The following is a 23,152-nucleotide window of genomic DNA, read 5'->3' as shown; positions in this document are numbered from 1 at the left end:
CTCTTTTTAACTAGCAGGCCAAAAAAAAAAAATCCTTGCAAATAAATCTATTTAAGAGAGTCCCTCCCCCCACTTTCTTAGATGAGTTAAATCTTGCTGGTTTCATTTAATTTCGCATTCCTAATTTCAGATCTGATTCTAACTGCATTTACTTAAACGAGAGGTAAAATAAAAATGCTTCCAAGTGATCCACTGAGCTGTGGTCGGTTTCCAATTCAAAGAAATGACATTCTCGCAAAGAAGCTGGTGTGCGTACACACACAAAATACACTGCCAAAAAAACGTTAGTAGTTTTTCTTCCGAATGCATAAGCATTATGTGCGGGAGGAAAATCACGCAAGAGAGAAAAATGCTCGTAGGGAGTTAGGCGCGGGCATCCTTTCCTAAATGCAGATTAAAATCCCCCTGTATCCAACGGTCTTATTCTCAGTCCGCGTGGGCGCGATCTCTGGAAATTGCGGGATTTGTGGTCGAGGCAGCTGGAGGGGCCGGAGCTGCGTTATACACTCAGGCATTCCTCCTCAGGGCTGCTCCGCGCTTGGCGGGGCGTGAAAGGGCAGGCGAGCCGGGCCCGGTTCTTCCTCCACCGCCGCTGCGGACGCCCCGCTGAACGGCCCTTCCTCGCCTTTCCCGGAGAAGCGCCTCCGGGAGCCGAGAAGGTCGCCTCTACAATCCGTCGCAGCCACCTCGCCACAAAGCTTCAACGCCGGGAAGGCCTGTTGGCACCCCGGTGAGGCTGCAGGGCGGCGGCTTCCAAGCGGATGAATTAAGGCAACTAATGGCGCCTGGCTGGAAATCGGGACCTTCCTTCCCCACCGCCGGAGCGCCGGACCAAAGCGCCCGCCCGGACGGCTCCGGCCTCACACACTACCAAGCCGGCCGGCGCTTCCCGGCCTTGACCTCTCCCTTAGGAGTCTGGAAATGACCGCGGTGGGGGCCTCTGGAGACCTCTCCAATCGCGCTCCCTTTTCCGGGCAGACGGCTCCGGGTGAGCGACCAGGCCGCAGACGGAGCGGTCTCCTTCGCCAGGAAGCCGCCGTAGGAAAGCAACGCCAGGCAGCTACCCCGGCTGTCTCTTTAGCGCGCTGGGCTGATGGGGATTGGGGGAAGGGGCTCTTTTAGGCCTAGAGGGGGCCGAGAGGGGAGCCTGTGGAAGGCGAAAGGGCGCGAAGGTCTTTGGCAGCCGATGCCATCGCCCACGCCTGGCGCGCTTGATTTGGAGTTGGAAGAAGCGCGGCGGCCACGCAAAAGGCCTCCCCTCCCTCAGGATCTGGCCCTGCGTCTCTTTCGGTTCCTAAAACGACCCCGCGAATGGATCCTCGGCTCCTACTGTTCCTTAAGAGAGGAAAAGTTAAGATTTTGGGGCCAGGTTCCCCTCCGAAGTACCAGCAGAGGAGGAGCCGACAAGGCTCTCCTCCGGCTTTGGGAAAGCTCGGCTCGAAGAGGCAAACCTAGGCTCGATTCTCTCCGGCCGGCTGAAAATCCCAGCGCGCTCCCTTGGCCTTCAAATCTTAAGGGTTGCCGTTGAGGGTTCTGGCGAACGGAAGCCCTGAAGATATCGGTTCTGGCGATTTACCCCGGGAGCCTCTCCAGAATCGAGGCCTTGTCGGTCTTTGCCCTGTTTATTCAGAGATACCCCCACCCCACCCTCCGAGATAGAGGACGGCCGCCCCAGAGACCTATTTTTTTTTTTTTTTTTTGCGCTGCCCTCTTTCGGCCATCGCCAACGCCACTTAGGAAAGAATCTGCGATGGCGTCGCAGTGCTTTTGGAAACGGACCTCCCCGCCTTGGTTTCTGGCACCCGAATGCCGACCCTCCCGAGTCTCCGCCCCGCCCCCCTCGCGAAAGGGGCGGAGAGGCAGAACCCGAACCAGAAAGGTGTCACCAAATATTTATGAATGGCTAGTGATCGGTGACCTTTATTAATTCTATTCATTTTTCTCGAGATTTCCACGGCTGTTTCTCGTGCAGCTGGGATTCGTCCTTTTGGCCCCATTGTGCCCGCTCTGCTGGGGAGGGTGGAGGGGGCGGCGGCGGAGGGGAGCCGAACAAGGCGGCGGCGGCGGCGAGCAAAAATCTTTTCCCTTCAAATGGAAGGGCTCCTTGAGAGGGCGCGGCTGGGGCCTTCCGATCCCTTCGCCTGTCCCCGGGAACGATCAGAGCTCCTGCTGGATGTTTGGAGTCTATGTTTTTTTTTTTTTCCCCTCTTCCCGAACTGGATAGGAAGTTGCCGCTGGAAGAAAGACTTACCTGCCTTCGCTTCGCCTTCAGGTTTTATAAGAAGGGTGTCATCTTCTCGGTTGAGCCTTTTTTCAGATCGATTATTATTATTATTATTTTAAAAGATATATTTTCCGCGATTCTATGTCCTCCCCAAACGAATAAAACCAATTTCAAACCAATAGAAAAAATAAACCAGACACATTTTAAGTGTACGGCGGCAGCTTCCAAGCATTGGTTTTTCCGGTCCATCTAAATATTTAGGGCGCCGTTCTTCTTTCTTAGGAGACCCCGCTGGGTTTTCTTCCCAAGTTCCCGTTGGTCTCTTTCTTTCAAAACCATTCTGACACCCTCTCAGATGCCGATGTTTTGCTCTCAAACTCCCGGGTGCTGAGGTCCATTTAAAGCCCCATTAAATACAGTGGGGCTATATTTCATTTTTACTACTTCGGATTTTTCCCTACTTGGTTTTTGAGGAGAGGGGATAGAAGGAGAAGTGTTTGACCTGTGCTACAATGCAAGTTTTGGGGTGAAAACACATTTCAAATCAGTTCAGTGATGGAGGAAGAGGCGGATTTTACTTTCTTTTAAACAGGAGTCGGAATGGCTACTTTCCTTCCTTTTCTGGCATTTGGAAGGCACAGGTGTTGTTTTTTTCGATCGGGTCAGTAAAGTATTAGCCGAAAGACAGACGCCACTTCTTCTACTCAAGGGCGACCTTTGTTCGTTTTGAGCCCCACTGTTTTTAGTGAGCCGGGAACAGTTGGATCGATCCCACTGGTCTTAATTTCAGGGCCCCACCTGTCACTTTGCTCCGAGGTATTTTTGAGGCTCCGAGGGTCGCTCTGGGGCTCCAGTTGTCAAAATCCTTTTCTACTCCTTTGCTGATTTGGAAACCTTTTTAATTTCCTTGATCGCTTCCGACAGAGCTTTAATTAAGGAGCGAAGTTTAATCCAGAACTGCCGATAGTTCTTTGCATTCACTCATTTATATCCGCCTGTCCGGCCAGAATCCTCAGGCGGCCTACAATAACAAATTACACAATGGGTGGGGTGGCTGGAGGGTGCTTTTGCCTTCTGGATGTGACGTCCCTGTCTTTTGGACCAGACTGCCCCTTAATTCAGCAGCTTTGGCGGACAACGAGGCAGTCTTGCTATATTTCGGAAACCTCCTGCTGACTGAGACCCCCAAACATGAAGTCCCACCTAAGCCCTTCTCCTCCCCAGTCCTCTTCCAGCATTTCAATATATTAAAATATGGGATATTCACCGGAATAGAATTGATAGACAGGAGCACCTGCATACCTTTAATAACAAGAGTGAATATATGTGTGTGTGTGTGTGTGTCCTACCCAGGTACCCATCACTCTGCATCCTATTTAGCTCTTCTTTTTCAGAATGCCAGGTTTGCCTTCCTATTTCATGGAAGCCCTCCACCTTTCTACGAATCAAACCCAGATGAAGGGGCTCTGGTTTAATGATTCTAGGCTCCAGTTTCAAGGACTCCATTCCCCCTTCCTCGTCGGGTCGGACTTCGGCTGCCTCTGCCCTTCTTGCCTGGGCGCCTGGCTTTCGTAGAAAACGAGCTGGGGTCTCTACCCCACCCCCACCCCCGTTTCCCCCCCCCAAAGGCAGAGGGCCCCGCCCCGCCCTGCCGCTCGACCTGATTGGGACCATATGTTTGGTCCATTCATCCCCTTTTCAAGCTATTCTCCGGGGCGCAAACGGCGACCACGTTCGAGTCACCTTGAAATTGCCTCCTCTCTTATTACGCCGCTTTTCCTTTCCCAATTAAAAGCTTAACAGCCCTGGAAACGGAGTTCATGTGGCGAAGTTTACCCTGGGCCCCGCTTCTGAAAAGCCTTCTGCTGGGATCCCATTATGTGCTTGACTAAACCTTTTCTGCCCCGAGCGATGGGACCGGTTCTCGTCAGGTGTTGAGTTACAATAGGCTCTTAAAGCAGGGGACGTGGCGCTCACAGAAAGGCCGACCCGGACCTGGGGGGAGATGTTGTCAAATACGGGGGGTGGCAGAGGGCGCAGGGAGGGACGGGGTTTGCGTAGGCGGCAGAACTCGTCCGATTCCCAGTAAAAGAGGCGAGGGGAAGGCTCCGCGCCCCGGCTCAAAAGCCCGGGGCTTGCGATGACCCCGCGGGAGGGAAGCCTCCATTCCCGCTTCCTTAAGAGGAGAGACTGCCCGGGAAGGCCGACCGGCCAGCCGACGTCGCGGCTCCTTTTGCCTGGAAGAGCCGATCGAACCTGGGTCCCGCCAGGGCCAAAAGAGGCCTGCCCGCCTGCCTGACCTCCGGCCCCACGCCTCTCGGGTTCCTCCTTCCTCGCTCAACACACAGTTGATCCTGTGTTTAATCGGTATATAATCCTTCAGTATCATCGGGGTTCAGTGTCTCGCTTTGTTGTATTTTCTTAAAATGTTAAGGTTAAAATTTAGTTTTAATTCGTCAAATAAGCAGCTCACGCTTTTCTTTTTTAAAAAGTGACTCAATATAATCATTTCTGCAAACTACAAGTTCATATTCTCCACCTTACGAATTATTGAGAGCATGTTTCGTTCGAGAGAAAAAAAAATATTCCCATCGCCTTCTTCAATTTATGTCCATTTCTTTTCCAAGGCCAATTCCCAATCCTCTTTTATTTCCTTCCCTGGCATTATCCATTTTCCCACTCCGGTTTAGGTTTAACAAGAGCTGTTGAACATTGAACAAAATGTTCCCTTCCCTAACCATCCACGTTTAGCCTGGGGAGGACTGGGGGGGAATTCCAGAGGCTCTCAGCAACCCCAAAGTAAAATCCAACGGACAAACAATACAAAAGAGACCTGAAACGGTCTTTTATTAAAGTCTGATTATTTCTCCCTGATTATAGCAAAATGTTCTGCATTAAAACGCGCGGTTGCTCAGACTTAGAACCGCGGTTTCGAATGGGCTACAACTTGTTTATACTGCGCAACCTTTCTAAAAGATGCTCACAAATCTAAAGCCAAAATCGTGGTTTTTAGATTGGATGCCCGCATCCGTGTCCCTTGCACTGATGCTTTGCAAATCTCTACTCTCCCCTCCTTTGAGAAATCTATTAGCAGATATTTACATCCCAATGAATACATAGAAGGATTTCTGGAACAATGCCTGCGTATGTATTGGAGGGGGAGGTCAGGGTTTTTGTGGGGGGAAGCGAAATGCACCTCGATCGTCTCGTTCTGCAGCCTCTAATATGGTGCTTAGAAATTCACCCCGCGAGTCAGAGGCAGCGATTTAGTGTCCAAGCGGATTATTGGTTATAAATCGCGCCGGAAGGGAAAGAGTTACTCCTGGCAGGGTCCCTTCAGCCAATCCCGGCGCTTGAAAGTTTTAGAGGGCTGGAAGACAGAACCTTCAGCAAGGGCTCCGCCCCCTCTTCTGCAGAAAGTGGGGAGGGGGGGAAGGGGAGGGGTCCCGGTTGCTTTGCAAGTCCCAAAGCCTGGCAGGAGCTTGAGGTTGAATGGCGCGTTGATCCGCCTTGGCTTTTGCTTCCTTATCTTCAAGCCAAACTGATGATGGTCGGGTTGTGTGTGGAGGTCAAAGGGTGCTGTGTGGAGAACACACACGCGGCAGCCTATTTGGGATTTGCCACTGGATGGATCCTTGAATGCACGTGGGGTTTTGTGTGTGTGTGTGTGTGGGGGGGCAAACTAAAAATCCCTGTGTGTTGTTTGCGTGTGTGTGTGGGGGGGAAAGAGAGAGGAGGGGGACTCAGGGATGACGTAGGTCAGGGGTCTCCAACCTTGACCAACTTTTAAGACTTGTGGGCTTCAACTCCCAGAGTTCCTCAGCCAGCTTTGCTTTCCTCAGCCAGCTTTGCAAAGCTGGCTGAGGAACTCTGGGAGTTTAAGTCCACAAGTCTTAAAGTTGGTCAAGGTTAGAGACCCCTGGCGACGCAGTACAATTCCTGGCCGAGGCCATTGATTCGAGCCACTCGCGTCCCGATCCAGAAGGGACAACGCCGGCAACGTACAACATCCGTGGCTTTCATCTACAGGCGCGCACGCACTGGGTGCCTCGCTCTCTCCACCCCCCTCGCCCCCTTCGAAGTGGCTCTTTCCCTTCTCTCCCCCCCCCCACCCCTGCGAGCTTTCGAGGAACAAACGGCCTCGGCGAGGAAAGCGGCGCAGTGGGCGAGTCCACCTGTTTCCAGAAAAGGGGGGGTTGTATGTGTGAGGGTGAGAGCTAGGCGAAGAGGAGCGGGGGAATTGGCGCTGGTAAAAGGGGGGAAAGCCAGAAGCGCCGCCGCGGCCTCGGCCGAGAGGAGGAGGGAGGAGGAGGAGCCTCGTCTGAGAGGCGGGGAAGCGCTGGCGGGGGCGAGGGAGCCGCCGACCCAACTTGCACTTGAGCTGAGGCGAGTTCAGCGCCTGGTTCGGCGCCAGCAGAGCCGGGGCAGCGCCGCCGCGTTTGGCCGCCGAAACATGGCCCCGGCGCGAGTGAGGCGGGCTTAGCGGCCGGGGTGGAGGGGCTGACGGGGCCGCCATGAACGGCTACGGCTCCCCGTACCTGTACATGGGCGGCCCGGTGGCTCAGCCGGCCCGGGCGCCCCTGCAGCGGACGCCCAAGTGCGCGCGCTGCCGCAACCACGGCGTGCTCTCCTGGCTGAAGGGCCACAAGCGCTACTGCCGCTTCAAGGACTGCACCTGCGAGAAGTGCATCCTCATCATCGAGCGGCAGCGCGTCATGGCCGCCCAGGTGGCGCTGCGCCGCCAGCAGGCCAACGAGAGCCTGGAGAGCCTCTTGCCCGACACGCTGCGCGCCCTGCCCGCCGCCGCCGCCGCTCCTACGCCCGCTTCTGCTACGCCGCCCGGGCACCCCGGAGCAGCGCCTGCCACCGTCCCCGGTCCCGCGGAGGGCCCGGCCGGCGCCTCCCACCGTCCCCCGATGGAATTGGCAGCCGCCGCCGCCGCCCTGAGATGGGCTTCCGAGCAGCCCGCCGCCGTCCTCCAGCCTCCGCCACTCAACAAACCAGGTAGGGGCTTGTGGGACGGGCGGGATCGCTGTCGGTGGTGGGCTTGATCCCTCGAGCGGAGCAAGAGTTGGGTGTCTCGGGCGTCTCTTGAGGAAGGCAGCTCCGGGGTGGCGTCCGGCCGCTTTCCGAGCCCAGCGCTCGGCCAGTGGACGCGGCTGCTGCGGGCCCAGGGAAGGAGCCAGGAAACCCTCGACGAGGCAGAGAAATGAAAGGATCGGCGACCCCTAACTCATGCCGGGAGAGCTCCTGGAGGGGTCCGCAATTAGGGCTTCGGGAAAGAGCTACCTAGATAGGTAGGTAGGTAGGAAAATTGATAGATAGATGGGTAGAGAGGTAGGTAGGAAGATGGACGGACGGACAGACGGACGGACGGACAGACGGACGGACAGACAGACAGACAGAATTCTTTGTTGGCCAAGTGTGATTGGATACACAAGGAATTTGTCTTTGGTGCATATGCTCTCAGTGTACATAAAGGAAAAAAGACATTCATCAAGAATCATAAGATACAACACTTAGTGACAATCATAGGATACTAAATAAGCAATCAAATCATACTTGCAAACAAAACAATATAAATTGTTTATATAATTATAAACAATAACAATATAAAAGTACAAGCAACGCGGTTATAGTCATAAGTGGGAGGAGAGAGGTACTAGGAAGGATGAGAGGACTAATAGTAATACACTTAGTAAATAAGTTGACAGTGTTGTGGGAATTGGTTGTTCCTCCTTTCTCCGGTCCGGAAAGAAATGGGGGGGGGGGGGCAGGAACAAGCCCAATGTTTGGTCTCGAAGACACCCCCCCAGCGAGGGGGGGGGGAAGGAATCAGGCCGGCGTCTTTTAGGACTACGAGTTTCGAGGGGAGGGAGGCGATCTTCTTGGTTTCGCTCGTTCGCGGGCTGGACGGCTGGGCCCGAGTTTTCCTTCGCCTCCAAACTGCACGTTTGACTTGGAGCGCAACCCGCGGGCGCCGCTGCCTCCTGCCCCGCTCTTCGCTCTCCTGCGGGTGGAAAGCAGCCCGAGGCCAGAGCTGGTTTTACGCTCGGAGGCAAACAGCCTGGCAACACGCGCTTTTGTCTGCTGTCAGCCTTGTCCGGCCCGCCGATTCGGGAGACGACTCCATCAGCCCCGCGACCGCAGAGCCGGTGGAAGGTGGAGCGGGGAGCGAGCATCTCCCCTCTGGCCCAGAAAGGGTCTCTTGGAGGCAGCCGAATAAGCGAGGCTCCGTCCTCTTCCCCGTCTCGGGTGGTGGGGGGAGAGGAAATGGGCAGCACCTCTATCCACGCCCGAAGAGCAGCGGTTAACTCTGCACCCCCCCGGATGGTCTCCAAGACTAAGGCATCCTCTGCAGGGGAGCTTCTCGGTTTTGTCTCGGGAGATTTTAATTCCCCCCACCCCAGCCGTTTCTTCAGAGGCGCGGCGCTTTCCACGGTAGAAAGGGAACAGATCCGTGCGTGGTTGTAGCAGGCTGTGATGAAGCCTATCGGTCGCTCCAAGCTTCAAGGCAAGGTCGCAGGTTAAGTGCAGCTCCTTGGAAGATGGAATCGGAAAAGTTGACTTCTGAGTTGGTTCCCCAAAAGCTTTTACCTGGCGGTGTTCTCGTGAAACCGGTGGATTATCAGACCACGGGGTTTCTGGGTGAGAAGCAATTTGAGAAGGGTCTGGAAAGGAAGAATGAAAGCCTCCCTTTTTAAGTACTGGATGTTTTTGGCCTGGTTCGCCTAGCAGGAAAATCCCTGATTTGGATTGCTTCATTTTGACTTAGACTGGCTTGTGACACCAACCAACTTAAGACAGTTTGTGACTGTGGGGGTTCCACAAGGTAAACTAAAACAATTTGGGGCTTGGTGTAATGTGTGAACCTGGCCTCAGTGCTTCTAGTGGGCATGGAGAAAAGGGACCGGCCTTGACATCTCAGGAGCTCTTGGTTTCTTGGTGCTCTGTCATCCCAACTACTTCTGGATGCTCTTTGTGTCACTCTGGCAGCAGCCTCTTTTAAGTTAAGGAGAGTAATTCATGATTTAATAATAATTTTTAAAAGTATGTATTTTTCATCTGAGCCCTGTCCACTAAGTCCTACTATAAAGCTGTTTATTATTCTGGTCCATGACCAATGTAGAGGTATTCTATTTTATTTTCATTTCTATCAGATCTTGGGACGACAGTCAACCTTCGGAAGGACTTTCCACTGTCAAAGGTTGAAGGATTTGGAAATAGTGTGGTTTTGTCACGGCAGGCCATAAGCCCTTATTAAAAGGGCTTTTTGTATTAAACGTTAAGAGTGGTTCTTGACGATTGTTTCTGGAACCCAGGCTCCTAAATAGCTATGGAAACCACCTTTAAAAAGATTCTTAGGAAGACACTAAGTTCTGCAAGATCTGTTTGAAGTCACCTCTGAAAGGTCGCATAGAGTGGAAGCCCATTGAGCCTTTTGGGAGTTACTCTGTCTATCCTGGTTTAAAGGTAGCTTTACTCTCAAGCCAGGTGTGCTTTGAGAATCTGTTTCAGAACAATATTCATGACTGAATTTCCTCTTTCACCAACCTCGAACTTGAACGTTCTGTTCAGACTATTGGACAACAATAATCAGTCTCGTTTAGCTGCATTATATATCTGAAAAAATCAGAATGGGTCTACTTCACAGATGGCGTTTATAGAAAGCTTTTAAAAAAAAAGATAGTTTCTTCTCCCATTGCAGAAACTTAGTGGAAACAGAAAATCAATCCCTGGACAATTAAAAAAAGGATCCATAAAAATTAAAGTCTAAAAGAAACGGACCTGCCAAGTCCTACTAAATCCTGTGAGAAAGTATGTTAGATACTCATGAGCCTGGAAAATTGCAAGGACTTTACATTTGGCCCTACAATGAGTTAGTAAACTTGTTTCCTGCCTTAACAGCTCTTTCTGGTATCATATACAGTTAGCCATGGTTTATGTAAACATGATTTGCTTATTAAATACACCATCATTACTTGAGTACCAGAGGCTTTCTACAGTGGGAATTATGGGTATTAGCTTCATCTAATCTCTCATTTCCCTCTATTTAAAAAAAAAAACCATGAAAATAAATATCTTTTTCTGCTGACCAGAGTGTTATAAGAATATATGAATCAACACGAATATTTCACCGAAGTCATCCTGATGCTAACTTTTAATTGCAAAGCAACTCGAGACCTTTTCCTGTTGTCTTTCTAATGCTGGTCCTGGTTCATCCACGTTTTCAGGAAAGCATTAAAAGGCATATAAAAGAATCTAACCTGCAACTTCGTTCTCCTGCTTTCCTGGGAGCAATGTTTGTTAATCTCAGTGGATCTTTTGAGTAGGCACTGTGGAGCTGGTTGACATCATGTAGGCAAGAAAAGAAAGAGGAAATAGGTGAAGAAAGAGAAAGAAGCAAGACAAGGCTGTAATAGTTATTGCAATTTTGAGGGGAGCCTCTCATTGACACACATCTGAATTAATTAGTGCACTTATTGTTTAATCTCCCGTTTTATGCATTTCAATAAAGAAAAATGAAATTGAGCTCAGGCTATTATCAGTATAAACAAGGTCTAAAGCAGGGGTGTCCAACCTTGGCAACTTTAAGACTTGTGGACTTCAACTCCCAGAATTCCTCAGCCAGCAAAGCTGGCTGAGGAATTCTGGGAGTTGAAGTCCACAAGTCTTAAAGTTGCCAAGGTTGGACACCCCTGGTCTAAAGTTTGAAAAAAAAAAGATAAAATAGCAAGAGATAATAGAGAGATATAGACAAATCAGTGGTGAGGGTTGAAACCACCCTTTTCTCTAGATAACTGCAGTGAGAAAAGAGAAATCCCGAAAAGCTTTTCTAGCAGCAGTGAATTTCCACCAACACCAGGTAACCATAGAGAAGGCCCTGCCTGGCCTACAAGGAAGGTCCCCTCCCCCAACCCCGACTTCATTTAGTGCCACCTACCAAACTCTCAGTGTCCACCTGGAAGGATTTTTTGGGGGGGGCTTCATAGCAACTCTTGCTGACTTGAGAAACCCACCCTTATAGTTCAGATGGGAATTGGGGGGTGGGGGGGTGGGGAAGTTACAGGGAGAGAGTGGGCTGTAAAAGTGCCTCTGCTAGGTCTGACTCCGGAGGAAGGGATAGCCCCCCTCCCAACCCCACATTTTGAATCATACCAGTTAAACCACACTAGGTTTTCCAATAAAGCAATATAGATCGAGGCTGCTATCAGGAGATGATGGGGGTGCTTTTTAAAACCCTACTACTTCCATTATTCTGGGCCTCTGTCCAAGGCGTGAGATTCTTTCCGGATAGTTTCCTCCTCACTCTCGGAAGACAATCAAGCGAGGAAGGAGACCCCGGCTGGATTTACACAAGGCCCTGTTGAACAGACGACGGCGGGTTCACTGGGCACTAACCCCGAGATGCCTGTCCGCAAAGCCTGTTGTCGGAGCCGCCCTACTCCTGTCCGGCCTGGTTTGCCGAGACCCCAGCGATCCCCACCGACTACCTGACCTCGGGAGGAGCCGGCCCGGACCTCAACCTTCTTCGTTTGGCTGGAACCCATCATTTGTAGAGAAAGGCGGCGTGGGACTTGTCGGGGGGGCGGGGGGCAAGGATTCCAGTTCCCAGGTTCCTCAGACAGCGGGGCTGGGAATGTTGGGGTTTGGAGTCGGAAGCACGTTTGGCGGGCACGCTTGGAGCGAGGCTGAAAGAGGCAACGGGACGAGCCGGGAGCCACCCATTGCCGAGGGGAAGCGACCCTCCAGGGGCTTGTGGGTGAAGACTCGGAGCTGGGGCACCCTTTGGCCAGCAGCGTCCCCAAAGTCCGCGGAGTCCCCAAAGTCTGCGCAAGGAGAAGAAGGTGGTGGGGCCGCGGCTGGCCAGATCCACGCCTCTCCTGGAATCGGAAGCGTGTTGGTCCCGCGTTCCCAGAGCACAACTGACCGGCGAAATAGCGAGCCGTTCTTAACTGGGTTACGTTGTGTGGTATTTCAAAGCGTTGGCTTGGGCAATAATATGAATGAACTCCTCGGATTTTGGGACGGGCGGCAAACCACGGTTAAGGAAAGTAGGGCTCGCGATTGAACCAGGTTAGTGGGTTCTACTTAGATGGAAACTTGCTGGGGATGGCCCCGCATAGGGCTGCAGGCTCGCTGCCAAGTCGACGGCGACCCGTCCCGATTTTCGAAGGCTTATATCAGGGCCCCCCAAACTTGGCAACTATAAGACTTGTGGATTTTAACTCCCAGAATTCTCCAGCCACCTCTCTGAGAATTCTCAGAGAGCTGGCTGGAGAATTCTGGGAGTTGGAGAATTCTGGGAATTGAAGGCCACAAGTCTTAAAGTTACCAAGTTTGGGGACCTCTGGCATATATATATATGGCAGGAGAAAGGTTTACACAAGATGTTTAACCTGGTGAGTTAATTAATCTTTTCTTTCAACTCATGAAAGGAGCTCCGTCACCGCGCTAAGACACCTTCCCCTCCCGCCCAGTTCTGAACAAATGGAGCATTTTGTCTAAAGGTTTGCAAGTCGCCGAGGCCAGAGCGCGGCGTAGATCCACGTGTGTGTGTGTGTATATATATATATATATATACACACACACACGTGGATCTACGCCGCGCTCTGGCCTCGGCGACTTGCAAACCTTTAGACAAAATGCTCCATTTGTTCAGAACTGGGCGGGAGGGGAAGGTGTCTTAGCGCGGTGACGGAGCTCCTTTCATGAGTTGAAAGAAAAGATTAATTAACTCACCAGGTTAGACATCTTGTGTAAACCTTGCTCCTGCCTGCGTTTGGAGGGAGGCGGATTTCTGAAGCTTCAACTTGGGAGCCTGAGCAGCACGCCGCCTCTCCCTCGCGCTCTGTTCCGAAATCTTTTCTCTGCCGCCAATCTCTTTACTGTAGAGTTAATTTTGTACAATGATTAAGGTTGGGAAGGTGGAAACAAAAGTAGCTGGAATCTCTCTTTCACTCTCTCTCTCTCTCTATCTCTGAGGATATGTATGGGACCAAAACGCGGAAGTGCACTTTCTTAGATGTTACAGTTTACCACATTTAGGCTGTTTGTGTCAGGAACTTTGTTCTCAGCGCCTCGTCCTCCACCTCCCTGTCGAGAGGCGAAGCGAGAATCAGGAACTCTTCCAGCGCCCGTAACAGATCCTGGAGCCCAGAGTTGGACCTCTGGGATATTGCTGTCTCTTTTCCAAAAGCTGAGCTGCGAGTCGGTTGTTTTTATCCATGAAAACCAAAAACGCCCAAAGGCGACCTTATATGTTTTGCGTGCAAATTCTATCTAGTCCCAGAATATTTGTTCCGAGTCCGGTTGGCGTTGGGGTTCTGCGTAAACTAATTGTGCGTCTTAGGAAGATTTGGGCGAACGCCTCCATTTCCTGCTTTCCGGTCCTGTCCAGCCCGGTTTTCAGTCCCAGGCTACGGGTCGCTCCGCAAACCTTGAACAAAAGCCGCGCGCCTCTAGTAAGACAAGCCAAATTAACAAACCGCACCTTATCCCCAAATAGACATAATAGACACTCCGGGGAATGATTCCCGCCAGGTTTCTCTTCTCCCCGACTCTGAACCGATCTCCGCAAATTCCCATTTCCACCGTTTATTAAAGTATCGAAATGTAGACAAAACGGTTGTCTTTTGGCGATTCATATAACTTGAGCTTATGTGCAAAATTTGAACTAAATACATGTGCGTACCAGAATTCAAATTGTTAACCCCAAACCTGTTCCCACATCTGATTCTTTCATTTATGCCTTTGGATTTTCTCCCTCCTCCATCTCCCCAATAAATACGGATTTAAATGCTGTGGGAGGCCTTAATTGCAGAAAATAGGACGTTTGGGGAATAAATATAGTGTTCAGAGGAGACATATTCAAGGGCTTCATTCTCTCTCTCTCTCCCTCCCTCCCTCCCTCCAGAGGGCCCTCTGTGTGTGTGTCTGTCTGTCTGTCTTTCTCTCTCTCTCTCACACACACACACACATGTGCGCGCATACGTGTACACACACACACACACACACACACACACACACACACACACACCATTTCCAAAGAAGTATTTGGAACAGGGTAGGACCTGAGGACTTCAACCCCCAGAATTCCTGAGCCAGCGTCCTGGGAATTGAAGTCCACAGGTTGTAAAGTTGCCATAGTTGCCACCCCTGGTTTGGAATCCCCATTTAATCCATTATAAAAAGTGTATGGTCAGCTAAGACTCCATTCTAATCATACCAATGGGTGAGGGGAAGAGGCTGCAGTGCTGTGGGCCTTACCTGGGAACAATCTCATGGGATTCAACAGACTAAATCCACCTGCACAGAATTGTTGCAGTTTCCTTTATTTTTTATTAGGCTTCCTCCTGAGCAAGCAAACAACCCTGCTGCACATTTTTAGGAGTTTAAATTCTATTCCAAACACCCATAATTTGAAGGTGCATATTTACTTCAATGGACTTCGGTGGTTATTTTTTCATAAAAATAGAAGCACTCAGATTTGACAATGACACAATATCTGTTTGCACACAAGTGGGCAAGACTTACTCCTTGCCAGCATCAGACTCTTCTGGATGTCAACATTTCCTCATCAAATGGAAAAAATTCTTTTGGCAATAGTGTGGGTAGAATTCTGGGCATTGCATCTTCAGCTTCATATTGAAGCATCTTCTAAAATCCCATCTTTTTCTACTAGAAAGTTTCTCTGTTCTTTACTCCGAACCTTCCACTAAGGTTTTTAATATTTGCCAATTCTTATTTTTACTTCCTGGGTGAGGAGACTTCCTTTATATTTCTTTTTGCATTTGCTGAGGGATTTTTTTTTTTACTGAATTTAATGGAAGGAGGAATTTTAATTAATGGCAAACAGTGTTTGAGCAGCTATATGTGTATAGTGACTTCCCTCACCATTAAGGGAGAGTTGTAACTTGGGCAGTGAAGAAGATCCTGTCCTGCTGCTGGAGATTAGGAAGGAAGCTATTAGAGTAGTTTTGTGGTCTTAGAAGTGACATCCTTTTCCAGAAAGCAAATGTAGCTAGCATTTCTCTCCTGGTTTTCCCTAGCTAAAATCAAGGGAAATAATATATTAGGAAACTTTTCAGATGGTGGTGTATTGTTATACTGTTGCTTCAGAACCATGTAATATTGTAATTATTTGCTGCATTTCTCTTGAAATAAGTCTCTGCCTTTCCCAGTAGACCTAAATGGGAAAAGGATAATTTGGAACAAATTGGAAATTTAATAACCTGGTTTATTCCTGCTCTTGTTTGATAGATATCAGTGATCATATCAGAACTGTTCAAACCTTATCATCTTCCATGATGAGCGCCATACATAAAGATGGATTACACAAAATACTTCAGTTCAAACCAAAACTTACTCAAAAAGAAAAGTATGTAACACAATTCCCTTAGCATTTGGGTGGGTTATTTTTATTTCATTGATTTCATTGAATGGGTGAAGATTCCCAACCCAATCCTTAAGAACAGAGAATCTTTAAGAGCAGAATCCCCAGAGAATTAGAACTAGCAGAAAGTAATTAATGAGATGGCATAAAAATATTTCCTTCAATCAAAGCTGTACCATGATAGTTGGTTCTATGGAACATTTCTTACAATTGCAGTGGTGAAAATTCATTCCCTAACCCGAGGAATAGTTAAGAGTTCTCCTTTCTCAATTCCAAGGAAGTCGATTACCACTGTCATCGTGCTGGCTAATAGCCATCTGGAGGCCAGCCTGTTGCCCTGGGAGAAATGTAAGCACATGTTGAAATCAATGAGATTTAAATGCTCAAAGCTTTGGTGGGTACATATATATGACGTGTTAGTTTTCAGTTTCCTGCCAAGTTATCTCTGTCTGTACTCATCCTTCACTGAGGTGGTTGTCTTTGCAAGATAGTCTGTAGTGCTGGGTTGCTTGATTCATTGGATGGTTCCCATAGTTTCTGTTTGTGGATACCTAAACATCGTGTGAGGTTGTGGTCTTAACATGTTGCGTGCTGGCAACATTCCTGGGCACGAAAGGTTTGAGGGCTGCATTGATTTCTCCATTGCTTGAGGAAACAGGCTGCCTTGTCTGACTCTTCTTCAAAGCTTATAAATCTGAGGGGGACAAGCACGCAACTTTTTCCCCACTGATGTATGAACCTCCCAGTTTAAAAGATTACACTAATCACCACAGAGGACAGTGTAAATCGAATTGGGCAAGCAATAACTTTTGGAGCAGGTCAGGCTCAAGTGAAATGTTACCAGACAACGGGCCTTTTCTTTACCAAATACAATCAAAGCACATTGATGAGAAATTCTTCCCTGCCCAGCTAGTCAGCACTTTTCTGCAGGAGAAGGGAGGAGGACATCTCCATCCGTCAAAGATCCCTGCATGCTCCAGGGGGCTAGGCTGCTGTGGCTGCTGCTGGATGATGGATGGCCAGGCTCCAACCAGAGACCCAGCTTCTCTCAAGTCCTTTTATACGTTTTGCAAGATTTTCTGACTGGGGTTCAGACACCATGCTAAATTGCGGCAGGGCGAAGTGTGGATTGTTGAATAAACTACAACAGGCTGGATTTAAACAATAAATGAAGCTGGAAACATGGATTACAAATCACAAGGGCTGGGTTCACACGACACATAAAGCCAAAATCAAACAAAATGACATATATGTTTATATCAGGATTATCCAAGCTTGGAAACTTTTTAAGACCTGTGAATTTGGCTGGCTGGGGAATTCATAGAATCCACAGAATTCTAGGAATTAAAATCCATGGGTGTTAAAGTTGCCAAGGTTGGGCGCCCTGGTTTATACTATCTGCATATATATTCTACATAAGTGATCATTCTCAGAAGGAAATGATTATTGAACTAAGTTGTCTAAAGCAGCAAATCAAGTCCTCATTAATTTAAACATCAAAAAAGGGCAAATGGACCAGAATAGATATACAGATTTACCTTTATTCAAATTCCCATGTTTGAGTGACTTATTGCAGACATCTTTTCAGGTAGTTTGTTTGAATGAAAAGGGAAGATCTGGTTTGCTGTGGAAGACTGCTGGGGACATGGACAAAACTTGAAGGGGATTTCTTGCTCAGTTTTAGCCAATATAAAATTAAAGCAGTTACACATGTGAATTAAAGGCATGTGTGGATCCAGAAAGTGAGGTAGATTCTTGAAGGGAAAAAAGAGATCATGTCTGAGATTTGGACCAACGCTTAGGATGACTTGCAATTTTAACATAGGCTTAACAACATAGAATATAATTTGATAAACAGATCTGGAAGTGTAGCTCAGATAGCAAAATTACATTCAAATGTGAACATTTTCAAAGCAATGTTAATTGAATCCTGATGCACAAAATCTTCACCTGAATGATTTGGCATTTTAAAACTGTAATAAAATATTTCTTCTTGTTCCATTTAAGTTTGGTTCTATCTACTGCAACATGAACATTTATACATTACGCTGTGAAAAATTGGTAGATTCAGATGAAAAATTTATTTTGTCTTGGTTACAAATATACAAGCATGCCTATTTAGTTTTCAAAAACTACTTTAGTTACAATCTTCTCTATTTATCTTTCTCCTCCCACTTTCATTAAATAAATAAATAAACAGATTTTGTAATAATGATAGATATATTGAATCTCCAGATCATTTTTACATAAAATTTAAATGGTAAACTACTTAGAAGCAGTCTCTAGTCTAGAATGTTTAGAATAAGTTGCCTAAAGGTGAAGGAAAGGGGAATTGATATATTAACATTTTTAGATTTATGTGTAGTTAATATTATGATATAAAGTGTATAATTTATAGTTATTCGTGTAATAGATGTGTATCCTAGAGGGTTTTTCCCCCTTGCTTGTTTCTTTTTCTTTTTCTTTTGCCTGCCACAAATGAGTCTCAGCAAACTACATGAGACTGAATATTCAGATCAAAAAGGGTTGACTACCCCAATCTAGTGTGTAAAACAAGTGTATTTCAGGTAGCTGTTACTTCTTTTGTGCCATTTCTTGCTTACTTTGTTGTAGCAAGAAGTAAATCCAAGAACATAGGCTTAAATGAAGGAGTGTCTAGGAAAACATGCTACAGGACATTTCATTCAACAGAACTCATTCATGTTGTCTGTGGTTTTCTCAAGAGAGGTGTGGCTTGGTGAATTGCACAGAAAAATCAAATAAAGACAACATTTAGGATTAGTATGTAATCTTAATTTATCTGGCTGGTTTTTGTTTTGCTTTGTGATTTTATTTTATTTTATTATTTTTTATTATTTGCTAAGTTCCACCAAGTCATGTAAGTGAGGATAAATGAAATTGCAAAATAGTCAAGGAGATTTAAAAAAAAATACTATTTCAAAATTAATCACAGCAGATATAAAAATCAAATGCATAGAAAAGACAATTCCAAATCAACAGAACTCTAGCCCTTATTAATACCAATCTGGGGTTTATGAAATGATACAGAAACCTTTGAATATTTAAGAATTCTTCATCAGACAAGCATTCTGGAAGAAAAAAAATCTTACTTTAGCTGTCTTTTTCTCCTTCCTTTCCCTTTGGTGAACCATGATGAGGTTTCAGAAATGCGGAACAATTATTTTGGAAATTAATAAAGATGAGAACATACATGTTTTCCAGACAGTATGCTTCCAGGTGGCCTTTGACCTATGTTTTGACAAAAGTGACCAAAGTTTTAAGATTCTCTTCTGGATTTAGTGATGGCTGATTGATAGACTACTTTATCACAGCAATGCCATGGACCACAAATAAATAATACTTTTTTCCTCAGTTGACTTTGACTAAAATAAAAACTATAATTCCTTTGAAAACCATTTGGTGTTAACAAATCACAGATTCTAGTCTGCCTCAGTTTTTTTTCATAAATGAACCAAAAATGCTTCAATGATACAGTTGGTTTATTCTTAGTTATGTAACTGCATGAACATATTGTAGTGGTATAATAGGTAATCTTATAGTGGTATAATAGGTGATCTTCAAAAAGAGCTATGGGAAGTAGCAAATGGGGACATGATTTCCTTATTTTCATTTCCAATTTATTTGTGACTGTGGCCTATGGTACAAACAAAGCGTAATTTCTAGAAAATAAATAAAAGGGCCAAAGTAATTATAAATGGATTAAATGGGCCAATACCCTGTCTCTGTTATAAATCAATGCCTTTTTAATACTTGTAATCTAGAACCATTTATTTATAATCTCAAGGATCCAGTGCTTGTAACACTTAAAAATATGTACACAAAAATGATAATGTCTTTGTACTCAGTGGCATAACAAAGCTGCCCTCTGTTTTATAGACATGACAGAAGAGCGACTGGGCGACGTCAGTGGAGGAGACAGTACTGAGGCCTACAGTGACAAAGATACAGACCAAAGGAGTTCTCCAGAGGTGACCAAGACCAAGAGCAGCTTCGCTCCCGAGAGCCCTGAAATAGTTTCCGTTGATGAGGGTGGTTACGCAGTCCAGAAAAACAGTGGGAGCACTGACAGCAGGCCCGAGAGCCCCAAGTATCAACCGGAACAGAACCATTTCTTGATTGAAGGTCCATCAGGGACAGTTTCTCTGCCATTCAGCTTAAAAGCCAACCGGCCACCCCTTGAAGTGTTAAAGAAAATATTCCCCAATCAAAAGCCAACTGTGCTTGAATTAATCTTGAAAGGCTGTGGGGGTGACCTGGTGAGTGCCGTTGAGGTCCTCCTGTCGAGCAGATCCTCCCTAGCGGGAGGAGACAGAACTTCTGCAGAGTCAGAAGGCCTGGTTTTGCCTTCGAATGGGCACCTCTTTGAACACACTCTGAGCTCCTATCCTATTTCCTCTTCAAAATGGTCCGTAGGGTCGGCTTTTCGAGTCCCAGACTCACTGAGGTTTTCTGCAGATACTAGTAATGTTGTACCAAATCCATTGGCTGTTCCGTTACAGCATCCCTTCCCACAACCTCCTCGGTATCCATTGATGTTGAGGAATACTTTGGCAAGAAACCAGTCCAGTCCATTTCTACCCAACGATGTTACTTTGTGGAACACCATGACCCTTCAGCAGCAGTATCAGCTGAGGTCTCAGTATGTCAGCCCCTTCTCTGCTAATTCTGCCACAGTCTTCCGAAGTTCTCCAGTCCTTCCCACACGCCCATCGGAGGATCCTAGAATCTCACTCCAAGAGGATGGATGTCCGATTGTGGCAAAGCAACCCATTTATACAGAAGATGACTATGATGAAAGATCTGATTCCTCAGATTCTAGAATATTAAACACATCTTCGTAAAATGATTATTTGCCACCACATTTTTCAATGTGGCAGAAATGCTGGACTTCAGCCAAAAGAAAAGGTGGGTCATATATCTACAGGAAAAAAAGTGACTCTGCTTGTTACTATCTGTAAGCAATAAAGACATAATTTATTTTATTTCTTGCACTTCACTGAAAAATGCCAAATAGTTACTATTTCATGGCTTTAGTGCTGAATGTTACTACTGAAAAAAAAATTAAACACACATGTAATAAATTGTGGGGGATTGTAAAAATTTAAAGAAGAGCAAATATGTCTTATCTTTTACACCACTGGGAATGTTGATATTGTCTTGAATGCCATGTTCAACAGAAGGACTCCTCAGGATAAATAAGCAACTAAAAAGCAAATAATTAAATAGCAAGAGGACTAAGCAGTGACCTTGCTGGCTTTATGACCACCACTGTCTTGGTGTTATACCCATGAGTCATAAAAAGACTAAGAATGAACTGCCCACATGTGGTCCCAGCCGAGATACTTTTTGGAGGCACCATAAATCCTATGCTTTTCACATGGCTTGATGAAACAATGTTATAGCGTCAATGTAAAGTAAATAACAGCTGTAAGTTGCATGAAACTGTCTTGTGGAAAAAAAATGAACACATTAATTAAAATTGTCAGGTTAATGTAGCATGCTAAGGACTCTGGGGAAAAATAAACTCTATGCTGATCTTGATTTTTACCTGTCATTTATATTTGGAGAAAGTCAGCTTAGCTTTATAGATAGGTTGTCCTGAATGGAATTTTAGGTTCTCTTGCCTTGAACATGAGGTGTAAATACTGTATAACTAATGAGGGTAAGTAACATTTGAGACATACAATGTAATATTATAGGCAGAGAAGTATATTTACATTAAAACAAGAAATACATTTATACAAATGCAGCCACATATGTTGGTGATAGAGTTATTGTTTTCAGGCTTTGCAAGAACTGTTACCTTTTTCACTTCTCTAAATTCATTGGATCTTTGGGGAATTGTTTGAATTATCTTATTTTCTTGGAAAAATTTGTCTGAAACTATTCTGATTCCTATGTAGGAGTCTTCTATGAAGATGTAAAAAAAAAAATACAGCCAAATGGTAAGTTTGGGAGGAGATAAATTTAGGACGTTGTTGCAGTGTGATGAAACAATGCACACATTTCTTTTATCTTCTTTTATTTTTCAGCTGAGGGACACACTAACTCACATCTAGCTGTTGAGAAGCAGATAGCTTTATAGAGAAGAAAGGATTCATTAAAAAAAAAAAAAGAAATATTGAAATTATGAATGCAACTTTTTTCAGGAGATATAAAGATGCGCAAAAGAAAAGTAATTTTAGTAATTTTAAGACTGTGATAGAAATTATTTAAGCCCATCTACTGGTAAAAGACTGCAGTGTCCTCTCTTCCATTGTGGTGAGTACCTAAACTACACAGGATAAAAAGAGAAAGAGGACTGAGCTGAGAAAGGGAGGGAGTGAAAAAACCTCCTAAAAATATGAGAATCCTGAGAGTTATAGTTTCAACAACCTAGAAATGACCAGATTTGGGAAGGATAGCTTATTACATTAAAAGTTTATAATATGCTTACATGATTATGCTTTGGAACTGTTGTCCTAAACCCATCAATATTTCTGTGATGGGTGCTGTAATCTTTGGACTATATTTTCCAGATAAAAATAAACGCAGTTCCTATTAATGCTATCTGCTGTATTATTGCTGGGATTCAGATTATAAGGCTATAACTTTTCTAGCATTAGAGTTGAAACAGTATAATTTATTTTCCATGGTGTTAACCTTACAAATGGAATAGGAGTATAAATAAATGATGGTGTACCATGAGCCACAGTTAATGTCCGCATGGAAAATGCTGAAAATTTGGTCTGCTTCTTGCTTCAGTAACAGAGCATGGCTTAGAGTCATTAACATATTCCATTTCATAACAATTCAATACAGAGTGAGAAAGTGTGAATATTCACTGCTTTAAGTGCCCAAATTGAGTCGAAAGATTAGCTATAAAAAGCAAATATATCACATTTTGCTTCACAGTCTCTGACAACAAGAAATTGCAAGAGTGAGACACTTGTAACATCGATGTTCATCTGTGCATTCTGAAAAAAAAATGCTTGCATTTCACCTTCATGGGAGCCAGAATAAAATGATTGACAAAGCAATTTAATAGCAGCAGAAACTAGAATAAAGATAAAAGAAAAAGCTAAACCCAAATACACTGTATTGTGTTTTTTAAAATACGGTAGAGAAGAAGAACCATGAGGATTTTCTATTTTGTATTTTTGAAACTTTTTAAAAAGTTAGTTAAAACTACAACCCACAACTTTCTGCTGCTGGTGGAAATGATACAAAGACCACACCTGGGTGACCCAAGGAAGCAAGGTAATTCTTGATAGAAAAGCAATACAAGCTCCCCAATTCAGGCTGAATGTGTCTGTCCCATCTCTGAAATGCAAGTGGACTAAATTCTATTCTTTAGCAGCTGATTCTTGTTTCCTATTTCCTGGCTTCATAAAGAGCTACATAGATAGTCCTGACTTTTTACCTTAAGGGGAAGAAACAAAAAGCCTTTTTTGTTAAAAAAAAGTGTTGCTATTTTTTATTGGCTTCCAGACATTTTACTATGCAAGAGAGCCAGTGTGGCCTAATGATTA

At 45.9% G+C, this 23,152-nt stretch overlaps 1 protein-coding gene across 1 annotated transcript; it reads left to right on the top strand.

The window, feature by feature from the left end:
* Positions 1-6,551: 6,551 nt before the first annotated feature.
* Positions 6,552-21,179, top strand: DMRT3 (doublesex and mab-3 related transcription factor 3). Its single transcript, XM_026675607.2, has 2 exons — positions 6,552-7,228; positions 19,518-21,179. The coding sequence occupies exons 1-2, from the start codon at positions 6,739-6,741 to the stop codon at positions 20,480-20,482; spliced, it is 1,455 nt and encodes a 484-aa protein (XP_026531392.1). The 5' UTR covers positions 6,552-6,738; the 3' UTR covers positions 20,483-21,179.
* The last annotated feature ends 1,973 nt before the right edge of the window (positions 21,180-23,152 follow it).

This window comes from Notechis scutatus, chromosome 2 (genome assembly GCF_049901735.1).
Source record: "Notechis scutatus isolate UNSWTSFEM ecotype Mainland chromosome 2, rNotScu1.2, whole genome shotgun sequence".
Lineage (NCBI taxonomy): Eukaryota > Metazoa > Chordata > Lepidosauria > Squamata > Elapidae > Notechis > Notechis scutatus.
This window is presented reverse-complemented; position numbering and strand designations above follow the sequence as displayed.

Excerpts from the sequence above, each read along its gene's own strand:
- DMRT3 (XM_026675607.2), top strand. The coding sequence starts at position 6,739 with ATGAACGGCTACGGCTCCCCGTACCTGTACATGGGCGGCCCGGTGGCT. Across the intron at positions 7,229-19,517 it reads TCCGCCACTCAACAAACCAG|ACATGACAGAAGAGCGACTG; the intron begins GTAGGGGCTTGT and ends TCTGTTTTATAG.